The 14,688-nt window shown below is 40.5% G+C and overlaps 1 protein-coding gene across 2 annotated transcripts in view; it reads right to left on the bottom strand.

Moving 5' to 3' along the window:
* The window catches only part of cita (citron rho-interacting serine/threonine kinase a), a 34,771-nt gene that overhangs the window by 10,120 nt on the left and 9,963 nt on the right, over positions 1–14,688 (bottom strand). Inside the window, exons 11-32 of one of the 2 annotated variants that reach the window (XM_035662871.1) lie at positions 12,521–12,626; positions 11,850–11,993; positions 11,540–11,659; positions 10,025–10,195; positions 9,023–9,076; positions 8,877–8,930; positions 8,433–8,573; positions 8,188–8,313; positions 7,576–7,671; positions 7,073–7,189; positions 6,270–6,379; positions 5,579–5,753; positions 3,900–4,097; positions 3,618–3,671; positions 2,754–2,951; positions 2,212–2,405; positions 1,984–2,119; positions 1,723–1,827; positions 1,316–1,456; positions 989–1,096; positions 691–883; positions 26–187 (exon numbers count right to left, since the gene is read on the bottom strand). In XM_035662871.1, coding sequence (XP_035518764.1) covers positions 26–187; positions 691–883; positions 989–1,096; positions 1,316–1,456; positions 1,723–1,827; positions 1,984–2,119; positions 2,212–2,405; positions 2,754–2,951; positions 3,618–3,671; positions 3,900–4,097; positions 5,579–5,753; positions 6,270–6,379; positions 7,073–7,189; positions 7,576–7,671; positions 8,188–8,313; positions 8,433–8,573; positions 8,877–8,930; positions 9,023–9,076; positions 10,025–10,195; positions 11,540–11,659; positions 11,850–11,993; positions 12,521–12,626 — 2,903 coding nt within the window. Of the gene's footprint in view, positions 1–25; positions 188–690; positions 884–988; positions 1,097–1,315; positions 1,457–1,722; positions 1,828–1,983; positions 2,120–2,211; positions 2,406–2,753; positions 2,952–3,617; positions 3,672–3,899; positions 4,098–5,578; positions 5,754–6,269; positions 6,380–7,072; positions 7,190–7,575; positions 7,672–8,187; positions 8,317–8,432; positions 8,574–8,876; positions 8,931–9,022; positions 9,077–10,024; positions 10,196–11,539; positions 11,660–11,849; positions 11,994–12,520; positions 12,627–14,688 lie in introns of both variants that reach the window. The other variant, XM_035662870.1, reaches the window with a different exon arrangement.

Raw genomic sequence — 14,688 nt, 5'->3', positions numbered from 1 at the left:
GTGTGTGTGAGAGAGAGAGACTGACCTTCAGGTGTGGAGGTCTCCTTGCAGCGGGTGGAGGGGTTGAGCAGGCTGCTGGGGTTGGGTTGATGTTCTGGGGATTTGACAATGGCTGACATGAGGATTTGATGTCGAGCCTGGGCGGGCGTGGAAGGAGCCACATGTTCCTGGGCTTTGAAATGAGCCGCTGTATCACCATAAACAAATAAAACAACCTAATATTAGATCAGTAATAGCCATTAAGCTGAAAATATATGGCTCCATTACCAAAAAACTAATAGCTTCTGAAATGAATCTCATAGGACCTGGCAGGTGTAGGTAATGGAACAGGATGCTGCCATGGCAACTGTTAAAATACGTCTGGGAACAGATAAGGGAGGAGGCACAAAACACGTTTTCTTGAGCTGACTTAGGCTGTCATTACTCATCTCAGATGGCAAACCTACCTACCTTCATGATGGTATGACTTTTATTAAAAACAAATATGATAACCAGAGTTAAAGCAACCTCTCTTACTATCTCTATACTAGAATATATATTAAAAACTCTTTTCACAAACAGGGACTGTTTGATTTTGGCCCTCTCTATGGAAGGACGATAATCCAGGGTTAGAGTATCATCTCAATCCTTGCTGCCTATAAAGCCGGTCTTATATCTGGGGTTACTGTGCTGCTTAACAGTAGGACTTACCCTCTTCTCTGAGGGATCGTAGCTCTATTCTCATCTTCTGCAGAGCCTCTTCCAGCTCTGCGCACCTTGAGCGCTCTTTCTCCAAAGCCAACTTCATGTCACCGTACTGCAGGGGAACTGTTGGCTGGGCCTGTGGAGCCAATGCCCCATTAGTCGTGGTGCCTACATCTTCCCGACGCCGCCCAAATATACCCTGCTCAGAGAGGAGACATGTTACTAAAACTATGCAAGAAAAACAATAAACATACAAATCTTTAGATAGAAGATGTTTATCAAGTCATAAAATTCTTTCCCAGACCTTCTTTTTCTTTGTGGGCTGGTCCATTTTGGCCTGGAGGAAGTCAATGAGTTTGGTCTGCTGGGAGATGGTCCCCTCCATTTTCACCTTCTCGTGGGAGTATACAGCCTGCAGGAGGGAACACAGATCTTCAGAGAAGGAAATACCTCAGTAGACAACTTTAAAAGAATCCCCTTTGAGAACACATGAATTAGGATTCCTATATCATCTTGGTACCCTTGAGACACTTGCCAACATCCGTCACACTATTGTAATATCTAACTAGGACTCTCTTTCTCCCTAGAGACTGCTGTATTTCTTCAAATTGTAATGTATTGCACTGAGCACCTGTATATTCTCCAGCTGGTACTCCAGATCGGTCCTCTCAGTCTTTAGCATGTCGGTTTGGTCCAGGGCGTCCTGTAGGCCTTGGGTCAGACGGAATATGTGACTCTTCTGTAGGTCCATCTGCTGCTGCAGCTTCCCCTGCTGTAGGGACACGGATATTTAAACTACGAAAACTAATTTAAAATCAGCCACATTTCAGACTGGTAGCAATTAACTGAATTTAGAGGAGCTGTCTCACACAGAAACCCCAAACAGGAGATCCACAGTTAAATTCAAGTTCATTCCTTTAAAAATGCTCTCCTTGGTTTCATGTTTTTGATTAAATAGTAGACAAGGTCATATCATAAATGGAATTCAAATGTTATGAATACAGATGTGTGTTTGTGCGGTCACATTTCACTTTCTACCTCTTCCATCAGCCTCTGTTTCAGCTCTCTCTCTGTCTCGAGTTTCTGCTGTAAGCTGCGGGCATTCATCTCCAGCATGGCGTGTTTCTTCTCCAGATCATTGAGCTGTGTGAACATGTGAGTGCACGTTAAATCGTTGCAGATGAGAGTTGAATTTACAAACATAGCATGGATTTCCCCTCTCAAAACAAATATTTGTTGTTTCACTTACAGGGATTAAAGATCGATCATAAGTAAGACACACAATCACTTGTGACTCACAGTATCAGACAGACTTTCAGCTTTCAGTCTCTGCTCCTTCAAGGCTTGCTGTAAGGCCAGTATCTCAGCCTTGTGCTCTTTGACTGCCAGTTCCACTGCCTGGCGAGACTCAGTGCTGCGCTGGTCTGCACGCAGCCTGTATCCAGCACAATAGCAAGTGTTACAAGAGCAATGTATATGTATAATAACACAGTGTAAGTAAACTTTGTGTTCATGCTTGTGTGTTACCTGTTCTGCTTCTCATTGTCCAGCAGTCTCTGCAGGTCTCTGGTGCGTCTCTCGGCTTGGCTTTTTTCGTCCTCCAGGGCACCTCTCCAAGCCTCCCACTGCCTCTCTTTTTCCAGCAACTCGTCGTTTAGCGACTCCAGCTCCACCACCTGCTCCTCCAGCATGCTGCATGTGGTCTTCAGTGTCTCAATGTTCTGGAAGGATAAACGAAAGAGCAGACTGAACATCTTTCACAGCTTTTGGCACAACCACGTGATTGTCATCTTTCCTGCATTTTCAGTAACAGGACACAGTCTCTGTAATGAGGTTTAAATGTCCATTACATCTTTGGACTGGAACATGAGGATAAATGAGGTTAAAAGCACAACATTACTTACAGTCTGTTGCCCTGCTGAAAGATAACACACTGAAGAAATTTTAACTGAACAATATCTTCAACTTTCCACTATATCTACCAGTATGAGGCACTGTAGTTATACCGTTAATTATATTTAAGAGCTTTCAAGCATTTATCTGCCTGTGTGTGTGTGTGTATATGTTACCTGTTTCTGGTTGTTGAGGTGCATCTCGCGGTCAGCCACCTCCCTCCTCAGCCTGTCTACTTCCTGGCTAAGCTGCAGCTGGTCCTCCCGCTCATCTGAAGCTTCATCAAGCTGTTTGGACAGGTAGAAGTTCTGCCGGTTCAGCTCAGCATTCTCCTGACTCAGCTGTGTCAGCTGCTCCTCCAGGTCAGTGATCACCTGAAGCCATACAAACAGGTAGAGAGGTGTTAGCCTTACTTACGGAAGTGAACAGATATTTTTAGGTCCTGGCCACAAATGCCAGAGGCAGAATAGCATATCAAGTACAGTGATAGCACAGCTGGAATACTGAAAATGTACAGCTTTACAGAATCAGAATCAGAACAAGCGGGGCATTCACGTTGACAAGCAGCCGTTTTCGAAGGAATTTGCTTTGGTAAATTGGTGCATTGCATTACTCATAGAGAAATATAAAGATAAAAATAGAGACAATAAATACAATGACACAAATTAATGTCTACGCTGATAGTGAGTAAAAGACTAATGTGTGTAATGTATGAATTAGAAAATGGATGTTTAATTAAATGAGTCAAATATTAAAAAGCATCTCTGAGTTGTTTTATTTGAAATTTGTTGAACTATCTCCATTTAAATGTGTATATGTAAAAATGTCCTGCATGGACTCAAGTGTTTGGACAAAGAAAAATGCACTATGAAAGCTAGCGGTGCATCTCTGCCAAAGACTTGATTCAGTAGATTGCATTGCTACATTGTGAGTTTTAGAATTGAACATGAATCACCATACATTCAAAGGTCTTGTGAAACCTTTTGAAAAAAAGTTCTGTGCTGCTGAAAGCAGGGACAAAGGGCTGTGACAGCACTTACTGAGCAGCTGTCTCTCAAGGCATCAAACTTGCGCTGAATCTCATCTCTGTGATTCTGTGTGAAACAAGAGCAAATGAAGAGCAAAATTACAACCACATCTGACTACTACATAAATGAAGAATGATGTTATGTTAACAGCATTATTCATAATAGCGTTCCTTCAGACTGCATGCAGAATACAGATTGCCTACATCTAAATGTATTTGTTTGAATGTTTGTGCACCTGTATGTCTATGCGTGACTGTGATCGCACACATATGTGCTTGCATGTGTTTGTCTTACCCTGAGGGCGGTGATCTCCTCCTCGGCCTCAGCGGTGGTCTCCTCCAGCTCAGTCTTTGCTTGCTGCAGCTGGCTCTCCAGGGCTAGACGGGCAGCCTGCAGGCTGCTAATCTGAGATTCACGCTCCTGCAGGGAGAGGGTCAACTCTGACACCTGTCTCTTGATCTCCAGCTTCTCTTCTTCATGTTCTAAGCCCATCTATAAAGAAGCAGGACTAGGGTGAATGCTATGTGTACATCACAGTGTAAATCAGACCGAAAACAGATTGTATTTGCATATAATTTTCAGCATTTTTAAACCCACTCAGAGCACCAGATGGTTGGCGTTTTAGGACATCAGGGTGATTCAGTGATTTGGAGGGAATCTAAAAACTGATTAACATCAACATAGGGGACTGCTTGAAACCAGTTGACCCACATCTCACTATTGTGCGAACACTTTAGCAATTTCGTTGTACCTGTGACAATGACAAATAAAGATGATTCTGATTCTGACTTTCTGCTATAACTGACATGAATGTGAAACTTAAAGTTACTTATACAACTACATATTGGCTACCTTTGCTTTCAGTATGTTACAGCCAATTTCCAGACCTTTCAGGAACCTTTTTAAAAAACTAAAGACCACTTAAAAAAAGTGATGAAAGAAGATTAAGATGAAGTAATGCAAGCTGGGTGGGCAGTAAAAGAAAAAGTTGGGCAGTGGGAGAATAATAAGCAGATGTAAGAGGGCACAAGTCCAACTAGCAGATATAGAAAAGCAGATATAATCTCTACTATTGCAAAAGTACAAAAATTGGACAGCACAGAGAAACAGTGCACAGCGAAGTAATTGGATTTAAACTGCCATACTTGTTAAGAATGAAAAATAAAACAATTTAAGACTTTTTAAAGCTTTTCAAAAGAACACATACACACTGTGCTGGAAAAGAGTCATGAATGAAAAAGATAAGCTGAGACACACATGGGTGCATTCAGCTGCTCCATAGGTTTCCGGTGGATCTCATCTGAATATACATATTTGTGTGTGGGAGAAGACAGTATGTGTTTTTTATGTGAGAGTGCAGAAAGGCCAGCAATTAGTGCCAATCTGTGTATCACGTCTCAGTGGGGAAGAGTGTGTGGTAGAGGCAGGTAGAGATATGACATCTAGTCAGCAGGTTGTCCACCAGTAAAATCGGCAGACAGCACACCAGGGGTGAGAGCTCTCAAAAAGGAGAAAGGGGGCAATGTGGTTCTCAATTCTGTCAAAACTTCTTTTTATAGAATTATTTGCATTGAATGCACATATAGCCAATGGAAATAGGAAAATAGGAAATAGGAAAAAATCTCTTTCTTCAACTAACTTTAATGTATGAATGTTAGACATCATTGAATCTTAAAGAGTTCTTCTAAGCTTTCACAGGGAGGTCAGACTGCAGCCTAGATCTGAAAGACAAATAGCATCTTGCTCCAGAGAGCTTTAACCAATGTCCTCCAGTTTAAACGTAAACTATTCGCTAGACAGACCTACAGTATTTAATTAGCCGTTTATCTGAAAGGGATCTCAGCTCGCTAGCTGATCAACTTCCTTAATCCCTTCTGTGGATAGTAATAATGAAAGGCCACACTGTGTGCTGGTTAAAGTGAATTACTTAACCTTGAGCTAACAGATTTGAGCTACGCTTCCTGTTGCCCTACCTCCCGCAGCCTACTCTCCAACTCCAGCAACCTGGTCCTCTTGGTCTGCTCCTGCTGACTCATCTTTTCCAGGTGCTCCTCCAGTTTGGCATTTTGGGCCTCGAGCTTGCCTGCCTGAGACTCCAAATAGAACTTTTGCTGCCGAAGTTCTGAGATCATCTCCTCCTGGGCTTTCCTGAAAAAAATATACACACCGATGACTATTTAAAAGCAGGCAACTCTCTGCAGCGTTTCATAGGATATATTCAACATATAAAAACATTTAGATTATTAGTTTTAAGTAGAATACAAATTAATGAGCCAACAAGTTACATTGTTACTAATTCCAGTAAAGCTGCGTCCGGGCAGCTAAACAGGGAGCTAAAACTCGCTATAAAGTTCCATAAAGCCAAGGGGTGCTGCAGGTTCAGGTGTTAATTCTCTGTAGGTACCATCACTAAGAGTGATACGTTTCACAATGTCACACTGTTTTCACATTATCAATTCATTTTGTTATGATAAAAATATAGCTATGATAGCTGCTTTAACCTGAGGGATGGTGCACAGTTTACATACAGGGGAGACCGATGAGTTGTGGTGCACGAAGATGTAAGTTCACACTAATGAAGCAATTGGAGGCTCGAGGAGACAGAGTCAGTGTGGGTGGGGGTACTCATAGAAGCAGTGTGGGCAGAAGGTCTAGTTAACTCACATATTCTTCTGGGTGTAGATACTGCTGTTAGCGGCCAGCTTGTTAGCCTCTGACAGCTCAGCGATGCGCTGCTCCAGGTTCTTCATCTTGGAATCCATAGCATTAATGGTCTGTAGGATGGGGGAGACAAAATAACATGGTGGAAATCAAATCCCAACAAACAGGCTCAAATGCAAGGATAGATTCCCTTTTGATTGATAGTCAAATCCTACTAAGGATCATGGTGTACAGCAGCACAAGGTTTTAAATAGGAAACTGAATTTTGTACGGCAATGAAATCCTATTAGAGTCCATTAAGGTGTTGCCTGAACCTTCTACTGTCAATGTCAGATGACTGCCTCTAAAAGCTTCTTAACTGCCTCAATTCTACCACATTAACCAGATTAGGACTTGAGCCTAGGCTTTAGAGTGCAACATGAAGTATACTGCAATTTATTCCAACTGTACATTCCAACGCATTTACCCCTATGACAAATTACTGTGTAAAGAAACAAAGAGCATTAATGGAGTCTAGTTGTCAAATTCTGACAACAAATTCAAAGGAGAATGAAAAAGCATCACATGTTCACCAACTTTAACCCATTGAGACTTATTCTGTACATTGGACTTGCATAATATAATTGAAAGGGGAAAAACAAACAATAATTTACAATGCAGCTGTTACTATTGCTGCAAAATGGTTTAGTAAATTAAATTATGGTATTAGACAGTGGCAATATACAATACTTTGAATCTAGATAGAAATTATACTAGAGAATGCCTGAGTGGGTGTAATGTTTTAAAAGCATTTTGTGTTTCCTTACTGCTTTCTGTTCACTGATAAGTTTGCAGTTCTCCCTCGACTCCTCCTCCTGCTGGGCCCTTCTGGCTTCGAGGCTCTCCTTGTCAGCCAGGTCTTCCTTCATCTGGGCCTCCAGAACCTTGATCGGACACAACCATCAAATATTACACTTGCAAGTGTTGACTTGAAAACCTTACATTTAGGTTGAAGCCAGTAATTTGCTACGTGATAAAGCACTCATAGAAATAAATTTAAAAATCACATGCTGACATGGTTGTCAATGTGCAGTACAAACGCTGGTGTGGAAGCAGTAATTAGTGTTGTGTCAAACAGCAGTGTAACACATGTGACGGCTCTGACTTATTTGACACCACAGGCAGGACTGAATAGGAATTACTACACACACACACACACACAGAAATTCATATATATATATATATTATAATATATATATATATATATATATATAAACATTCCCAGTGATATACAGATGTCTGTAACCTGGGCAATATAAGCCTGGCCCACCTTGATCTTGTCTTCATAAAGCCTCTCCTTTTGAACTAGCTGGGTTTCCATTCTCTGGGCTGTCGACTGGGCATCCCGCAGGTTCTCCTCCAGTTCCTGGAGAGAGTAACATTACATATATAACGGGACACATCTAATAAAATAACCATAAATCCAAAATACACTACATATACAGCTTTCTTTGTATATCACATAAAAACACAGACACACACACATAAAAACCTGATGTGAAAGCATGATCTAGTGAAAAACAGTGTGAAAGCTATTCTAATAAATCACATTAATACAGAATACAAAAAAACTAAAAATCATAAGAAATTAAGAGACTTGCATTAAAAAGCTGGAAATCCACAAGTCGGCTGTAGCGGTGCCTGCTCATGCTGACACTGGCAAAATGATGTGTATGTTAAAATCTATGTATATACAGACACTGGTCGACTAGTCGCCACGTGTGAGGACCTTTCTGAACATAAGTGTGTGTACACTTGCTCTAAGATCACTGATAGGGAGAGACCGAGAGAGGGTTGGATGAATGGGAGGGGTGGGCAGGGGGGTGAAATTAAGGATTGAGTGGGTCAGAGTATTAGCAAGCCTGATCTCTAGCTCTCTCACCAGGATCTTTTCAGCCATCTGCTGGATCTGCTGGGATTTGGTCTGAATGTCATCTTTCAGCTTATTCTCCCGCCGCTCAACCATCTCCAGCCTCTTTACCTGGTTTTCCAGGGTCTTCCTGCCCTCCTGCTTACACAACAAAAACAACAACATAAACACACAGAAAAGAGTGTTTTGTGTTGGGCTGCAGTATTTAACAAACAAACCAGTATTATTTGACTAATTTGCATGATTCACTCTGGTACCTCTGTCTCTCTCAGGCGGCGTTTTAAAGTGTCACTAGAGTCGGTTTTGCCTCGCAGGCGCTCCAGGTCTCGTTCCAGCCGCTCTTTGGCCTGCCGAACATTCTGCAGAAGCTCAGTGGCTTCTGTGCTCGCCTTCACTGCCTAGGGGAGGTCAGGAGGTCAAGGGCTGTTAGTGGATCCCAAGATAAACCTCTTGATATGCTTGGGCAATTCCTACACACAGTGACATTGTAAAAAAGCTCCTCTTAGGAATAAATGGAGAACTTCAGCAGGCTGCAGAAATCAGAAAACTGCTCAATTCTGTATATACATAAGCTATACAGATCTGATTAGAGGATTAGAAGGGATGACAAATGAAAAGGATTAATTTGTTTAAAGAACAAATAATCTTAATATAAATAAATCAATATTCAAATAATAAAATAAATATGATATTTCATTTACCTTGGACAGTTTGTCCTGGAGTTCCTGGATTTTTACCTGTTGCTCAGAATTGGTCTGAAAAAAAGTACAGGAAACCCATTTAAGAAACTTTAGGTTAACAGCAGTTCTGAAAATGTTAGATGAATCTGACAAGCCTGATCTATTACCTTCTCTAGTTTGGAGAGAAGCTCCTCCACATCGGCTTTGCCCTGCTCTTTAGCCTGAAAAATAATCGGCATATATTCGAGACTGATGAATAAAGTACAATCCATCCACTTTCTAGTGGTTGCAGTGGCAAAGGGTCAAGCACAGCAGCCAAGGACACACTTTTTCTTATTAACTTCCTCTACTTCCTCCTAAAATGATTTCCAAGAACTTCCAGGCCAAAAGGGAGATGTAATAATTCCAGCAGCATGCCCTGGATCCACTCTGGGGTCTCCTCCCAGTCAAGTGTGTCAACACCTCCAAAATGTTCTCAAATATCTCAAGATTTCTTAGACTGTAGTAACTTTTGAGTGTTGAAAATCTTTAAACCAGTGCCTTTGAGAAATTCCACATGAGGAGATATGGTTTTATTTTTAGGCTGAAAATGAATATCCCATATTTAAGTGTCAGTTTGAGGCACCAGCTACAAGTAGTGTAGCATCAAACATAATTAATGTGGCATTTAGGTGCATTAGTCGGTCAGATATCAGAAGTGGACAGGAATTTTATATTTAATAATGCTGTAATGTAATAATGACACTACAAAACAAACCAAAGAGGAAAGGACAGTGCTTTGCAGATCGCGTGCTTGGCTCTTATGAGCTATGACTTCAGCAGTTAGCCTAGACAAAGAGGAAAAACTCAAAAGAAAGACATCATTTTATCTAGCTGGTTTTTGATGTTTTGAGTATGTAGATAACAAAATGTTACAGTTGTTCTAAGGTTACAGTTAAGACAGAAAAACAAACTAAATAACTTGTACTTTACATTTGTTTCACAGAGATTTGAGTAATGTTAGTGAACTGTGAGGTTTCTTTGCCACCTTTTTTTCATTGAATATTATTGCCAAGATTGCTGGTAAGACAACGAGTAATATGTTTCAGGGACAAAGAGTGAATTATCAGCATATTACTTGACGCATATTTACATTATATGACCTATAAGCATGTCTGATGCAAACATACCTTCTGGATTCTTTGCTGGTATTCCACAGCTTTCCTTTTGAGCTCCTCACTTGTTTGCCTAGAGTCTCTAAGTTCAGCCTCATAGAGGTCGCTGCGGCGCCGGGCAGCTGACAGGTCCTCCTCCAGCTGCCTGATGGTCACCTGCATCTCCTCCAGCTGGGCATGGTACTCCTGAGTGTATAGACAGCACACAGTAGTCATCAATATGGAAAAAAACTGCACTCCACACAATGACTGTTCATGAACATATAAGGTTAAGTTCAGCACCACTTTGATCATTTTACATCCTTTATATAGCACTGTATATCTAATATATAACAGTGTTGTGTATTGGACTGAACTGCAATGATATATTAGGACTTCTTTAGGTGGGCTTTTTGTATCTCTTGGAAAACATATTTTTCTTTCTCAGTAATGGAAAACTACTAGTTTTAAATTTTTTTTTAAGGAAGTAAGGAAACACGTGTACAACTCCTCAAGTAATGAGCCATTATTATGGTTATTTATAAAATGATTTATATTATTAACTCAGCAGTATTTCAACATATTCCAACTTTCAGGAAATTAGTATATCCAGTGTGTTATTTACTGTTCTATTTAGGCTTTTCCCATAAAAACAAAACAACAGCTAGCAGGTTTTTATGTGTTGACAAGAAACAACAGCAAAGGAGGTTTGGCACAGCCTGCACAGAGGAGCTGAGCTCTGAGCACAGGCAACAATTGCTGCCAATGCTATACAGACAAAGATATACTTCACAGATATGCTGACACTGTTTCATTGTGCAGTGATCTATAGAAACTGCAGTGCACTGCAGCAATGACCATTTATCACCAAAAGTGTCAAAATCAAAGATAACAACTCTAGGATTACCACTTTAAAGCTTTAGTTTGCAACTTTGCACTACAGAGACTTCAAGCGCAAGGAAAAATAATTGCTTATGGCTATAAAAATCTTTGCAGAGACTTTGCAAGAGACTTTCACCCAATTTAAATAAGGCTACTCAATTGTGTCTCAATATGACAGGTGCATTTGTTGTTTGTGTTTTTGCCCATTCAACTTTAATTTAAATCAGAAATGTTGATTTAAAAATTGTAAATGCTGCATGTCGTTCCCCAATCTTTTGAGCAATGATAAAAGTGTTCTGTACGTTTGTACCTTGCAGGGATTCTATCTGCAAGGATGACCTTTATGAGTGTTGAGGACAAGGGAGTCCTCAGAGGGGAAGCCCTGCCTGTGTAACAGGGGAGCACTGCAAAGAGAGTAATCGCACTGTTGCTTCAGTTACTCCTTTATCAACTTTAATAAAATAAAGACAACACTGTTAAGTGGAAGAATCTCCTCAAATAAGAAGGTGGCTTTGTGGATGCTGTATGAAGGCATTTCCCCCCTTTCACTACACATTTCTTAGTATAAATACCTTGAAGTGTTTATAAAAAGACATCCAAATGCACCACATCATTATTGTGATGAGAAGGAGGAGACAGAGGACTGTGTGAATGAGAAGATTTACACACTTGCTCTTTAATTTCCTGCAGCTTGTTGCTCTGTTCGCGGATGTCGTGCAGCAGCTGCATGGCCTTGTCATCCTCTCTGGAGACCTCCACACGTGCCTCCTCCAAGCTTCGCTTTAGGCTCTGCAAACACATATGTGCACACAAACTCAAGGCTGCTGTTGGTTCAAATCAATACTTATTTTTGAGATGTTGAAGATAGCGACAAGCAAGTACACCAATATGTAAAAAAACATAATGTAAGAGCATTATTATGTTTAAACATTTCTTTAAATGATGTACACACACGGACACAGTTGTTATTATGACTCACGCTGCACTCAGTAATGTAGGTGGCAAGGTCTTGCTCCAGAATGCTCCTCTGGGTCTCAGATGCCTTCAGCTCCACATCCTTCTGGTGGAGCACTGACTCCAGGTCAGTCATTTTACGCTGGAACCTGGAGATCTCCTGCTCCATCTGGACACACCAGAGGAAACAGCACAATTTCATTGCAGCTTTAGGTTGTTGTTTTTTTGTTTGTTACATTTGATGCTTTAAATGCAGCAGAAATGTTATGGTATTTAAAGTGGTGATTGTCCACCAGCCATAGATTCTGATAATAGTTAAGATATTTTACTTATTATGCAACTCGCTTCAAGAAAATAATGTAGTTGTAATGTTGTACACACAACAAGATCAACTTGGCTTCTTACAGCAGCAGCAGACGTTTGCTTGATCTGTGTTAAGCCGGACAGCCAGAATAAACACAGGACGTCTGGTAATAAAACCCATGATGGAATATTTTTTTTTCTCAAAACAATTTTCTACAATATGGAAATACGAAAAATACAATTGTACAGTTTCCAGTCAGCCTTTGGGGTCTTACCCCAGTTATCTCTGGCATGCTCGATGGAGCAGCGCTTGCGCTTGAAAAAAGTAACCTTTTTGTCAAAACGGCTGGTGATAAAATAGTTAAACATGAATAAAAAGGCTAACACCATCACCTTGTGACATTTGTCTTGAGTTTCTTGTAGTTCTCTGCTTTTAAGGTGCAGTTTCTTTTCCATAGAGTTGGTCTTGGCAGGAGAGTTGAGGCCTGCAGACACTGACCTGAAGACAACATATATAGATGTTCTTTACTAGTATTTAAGCCAAACACAAATACTACATTCCTTATCGACATAGCACTTAAAACAAGACCAACATCAAAATACATGTCTTTATTTTTTACCATACTTAGACTGTCATTGTGTAATGCAGAGAATATCAAAAATATCACATATCAGCCAGCATCATCATATAACAGCAGTTGACAGTATCGTAGCTGTAATTAAGCTGGCTGAAATGCAGACACAACACCCACACATCATAAATGAACAACAGACACAGAGCATAAAAAAATGCATTGACTAATAGTTTCCTTTTTGAGAAAAGTACTCTGAAGAGTATCTAGTCATAACAATAAGGCTACTGACAACAATGAGAATAACATTCAACAGAGCATTTCTGAAGTGAGAAAGAGCCAGGTATATTTTATTCATTGTGTTACATTCAGGAAGTAACAGACTACATGAGCAAAACAGCCGTGTAGACCAGGGGATATTTGCTGTTTGCCTGACAAAATAATGTGACAAGAGAATTTGGGCTATGTCTATGGCTTGGGGTTGATCAACACAGCTCTGTAGTGAGTCTGATGCACTCATTTCTCTTGTTTATGTAAGGCGATGTCCTATTTTGTTTTCATTCTTTAGGAATAATTTAGAGCACAAAGTCAATTTTCACCTTTCCAGAGGAGGCAACTGTGAAATAGAAGTCTTCTAAATAAATGAATGGGTCTGTATGAATGAATTCACAAATACTGCAGAGGGATCTTTAATAAAGTTGACTCAGACTGAGTCACAGTGTTAAAAATAAGCACAAAGGCAAGCACTGCTCCCTTTGCCTCTCTGCATCAAGAAACATCCCCCTGAAATACACACACATATACTGTACATAGTGTGTATATACATGTCGAGAGAGAGTATACAGAATCGCACACACATTTGGCTCATATCAACAACAAAAACACCCCAAGCAGTCTTTTTCACAGGAATCTAAATAAAAGACGTTCCAGCAAGCTAAATCTGGAAATGGATAGTAGACATCAAAATTCATTAAGTTTTCCAGTGCCTAGTTGAACAGCTTTTGGGGGCTACTGTACAGATGAAATGACAATTTAAACGTCCTGGACTGATGTTTTGGAGGACCAGTGTGTAGGATTTGGTGGCATCTAGTGGTAACGTTAGAGATTGCAGTTGCATTTGAATACAGCTCAGTCTTCCAAGCGTGTAGCAGCAACTATGGTGGCTCACAAACTCACCAAAGGACGCGAAAGACTGTATCTAGAGCCAGAGTTTAATTTGTCCGTTTTGGGCTACTGTAGAAATATGATGGTTCAACATGGTGGCCACCAAAGAGGAAGACCCTTTGGCTCTATGGTAATACAAACAACGATTCTTATTTTCAGGTGATTATACACTAATAAAAACATACCTATGAATATTAATTATATTCCATTTCACCTACAATAGATCTTCCTAAATGTTACACACTAGACCTTTAATGCATTGAGTTGCTTATTTTGTGTGAGTATGGATGAATTTGTTCCTCACCTCTTCCACGGTTCCCCCACTAATAATATTTTTACTGTTCTAAAAATCATGTAGGCTAAATAGAAAAGAAATATTATTACAAGAGAGAAAATACCAGGTCACTCTTTTCCTAACTAAGGAATGTGGTAGCTGTGAAAATAAACGAGTAGCCAGTGCAGACTGCATTATTGAACAGAATCAAAGAGAGACGGGGGACTGTGCAACATTTAGGAGGATCTATTGGCAGAAATGGAATATAATAACTAGTTCTTCCACATGCCTGCCTGCATCAAGAACATGGTTGCATCCTACTTCAATGACCTGCAGATGTGCTTTGCCCTCCAAGATTTCACCACCAGCTGGCAACAGCTAGAAGTAGGAATTGCTATGGGGTGCGCCATCTCTCCCATCCTGTTCGTGTTCAAGCCAGCAAAGTCACGGAGCCTGTCTCTAAGAAGAGGAGTCAGAAACGACAGCACCACCTTTGTCGTAGGGGGTGAGAAAATCCCCCTCCTCTCTGAGCAACCCATTAAAAGCCTGGG

The sequence above is a fragment of the Morone saxatilis genome, unplaced genomic scaffold (assembly GCF_004916995.1).
Source record: "Morone saxatilis isolate NCDOM2014 unplaced genomic scaffold, NCSU_SB_2.0 Contig18, whole genome shotgun sequence".
Lineage (NCBI taxonomy): Eukaryota > Metazoa > Chordata > Actinopteri > Moronidae > Morone > Morone saxatilis.
This window is presented reverse-complemented; position numbering and strand designations above follow the sequence as displayed.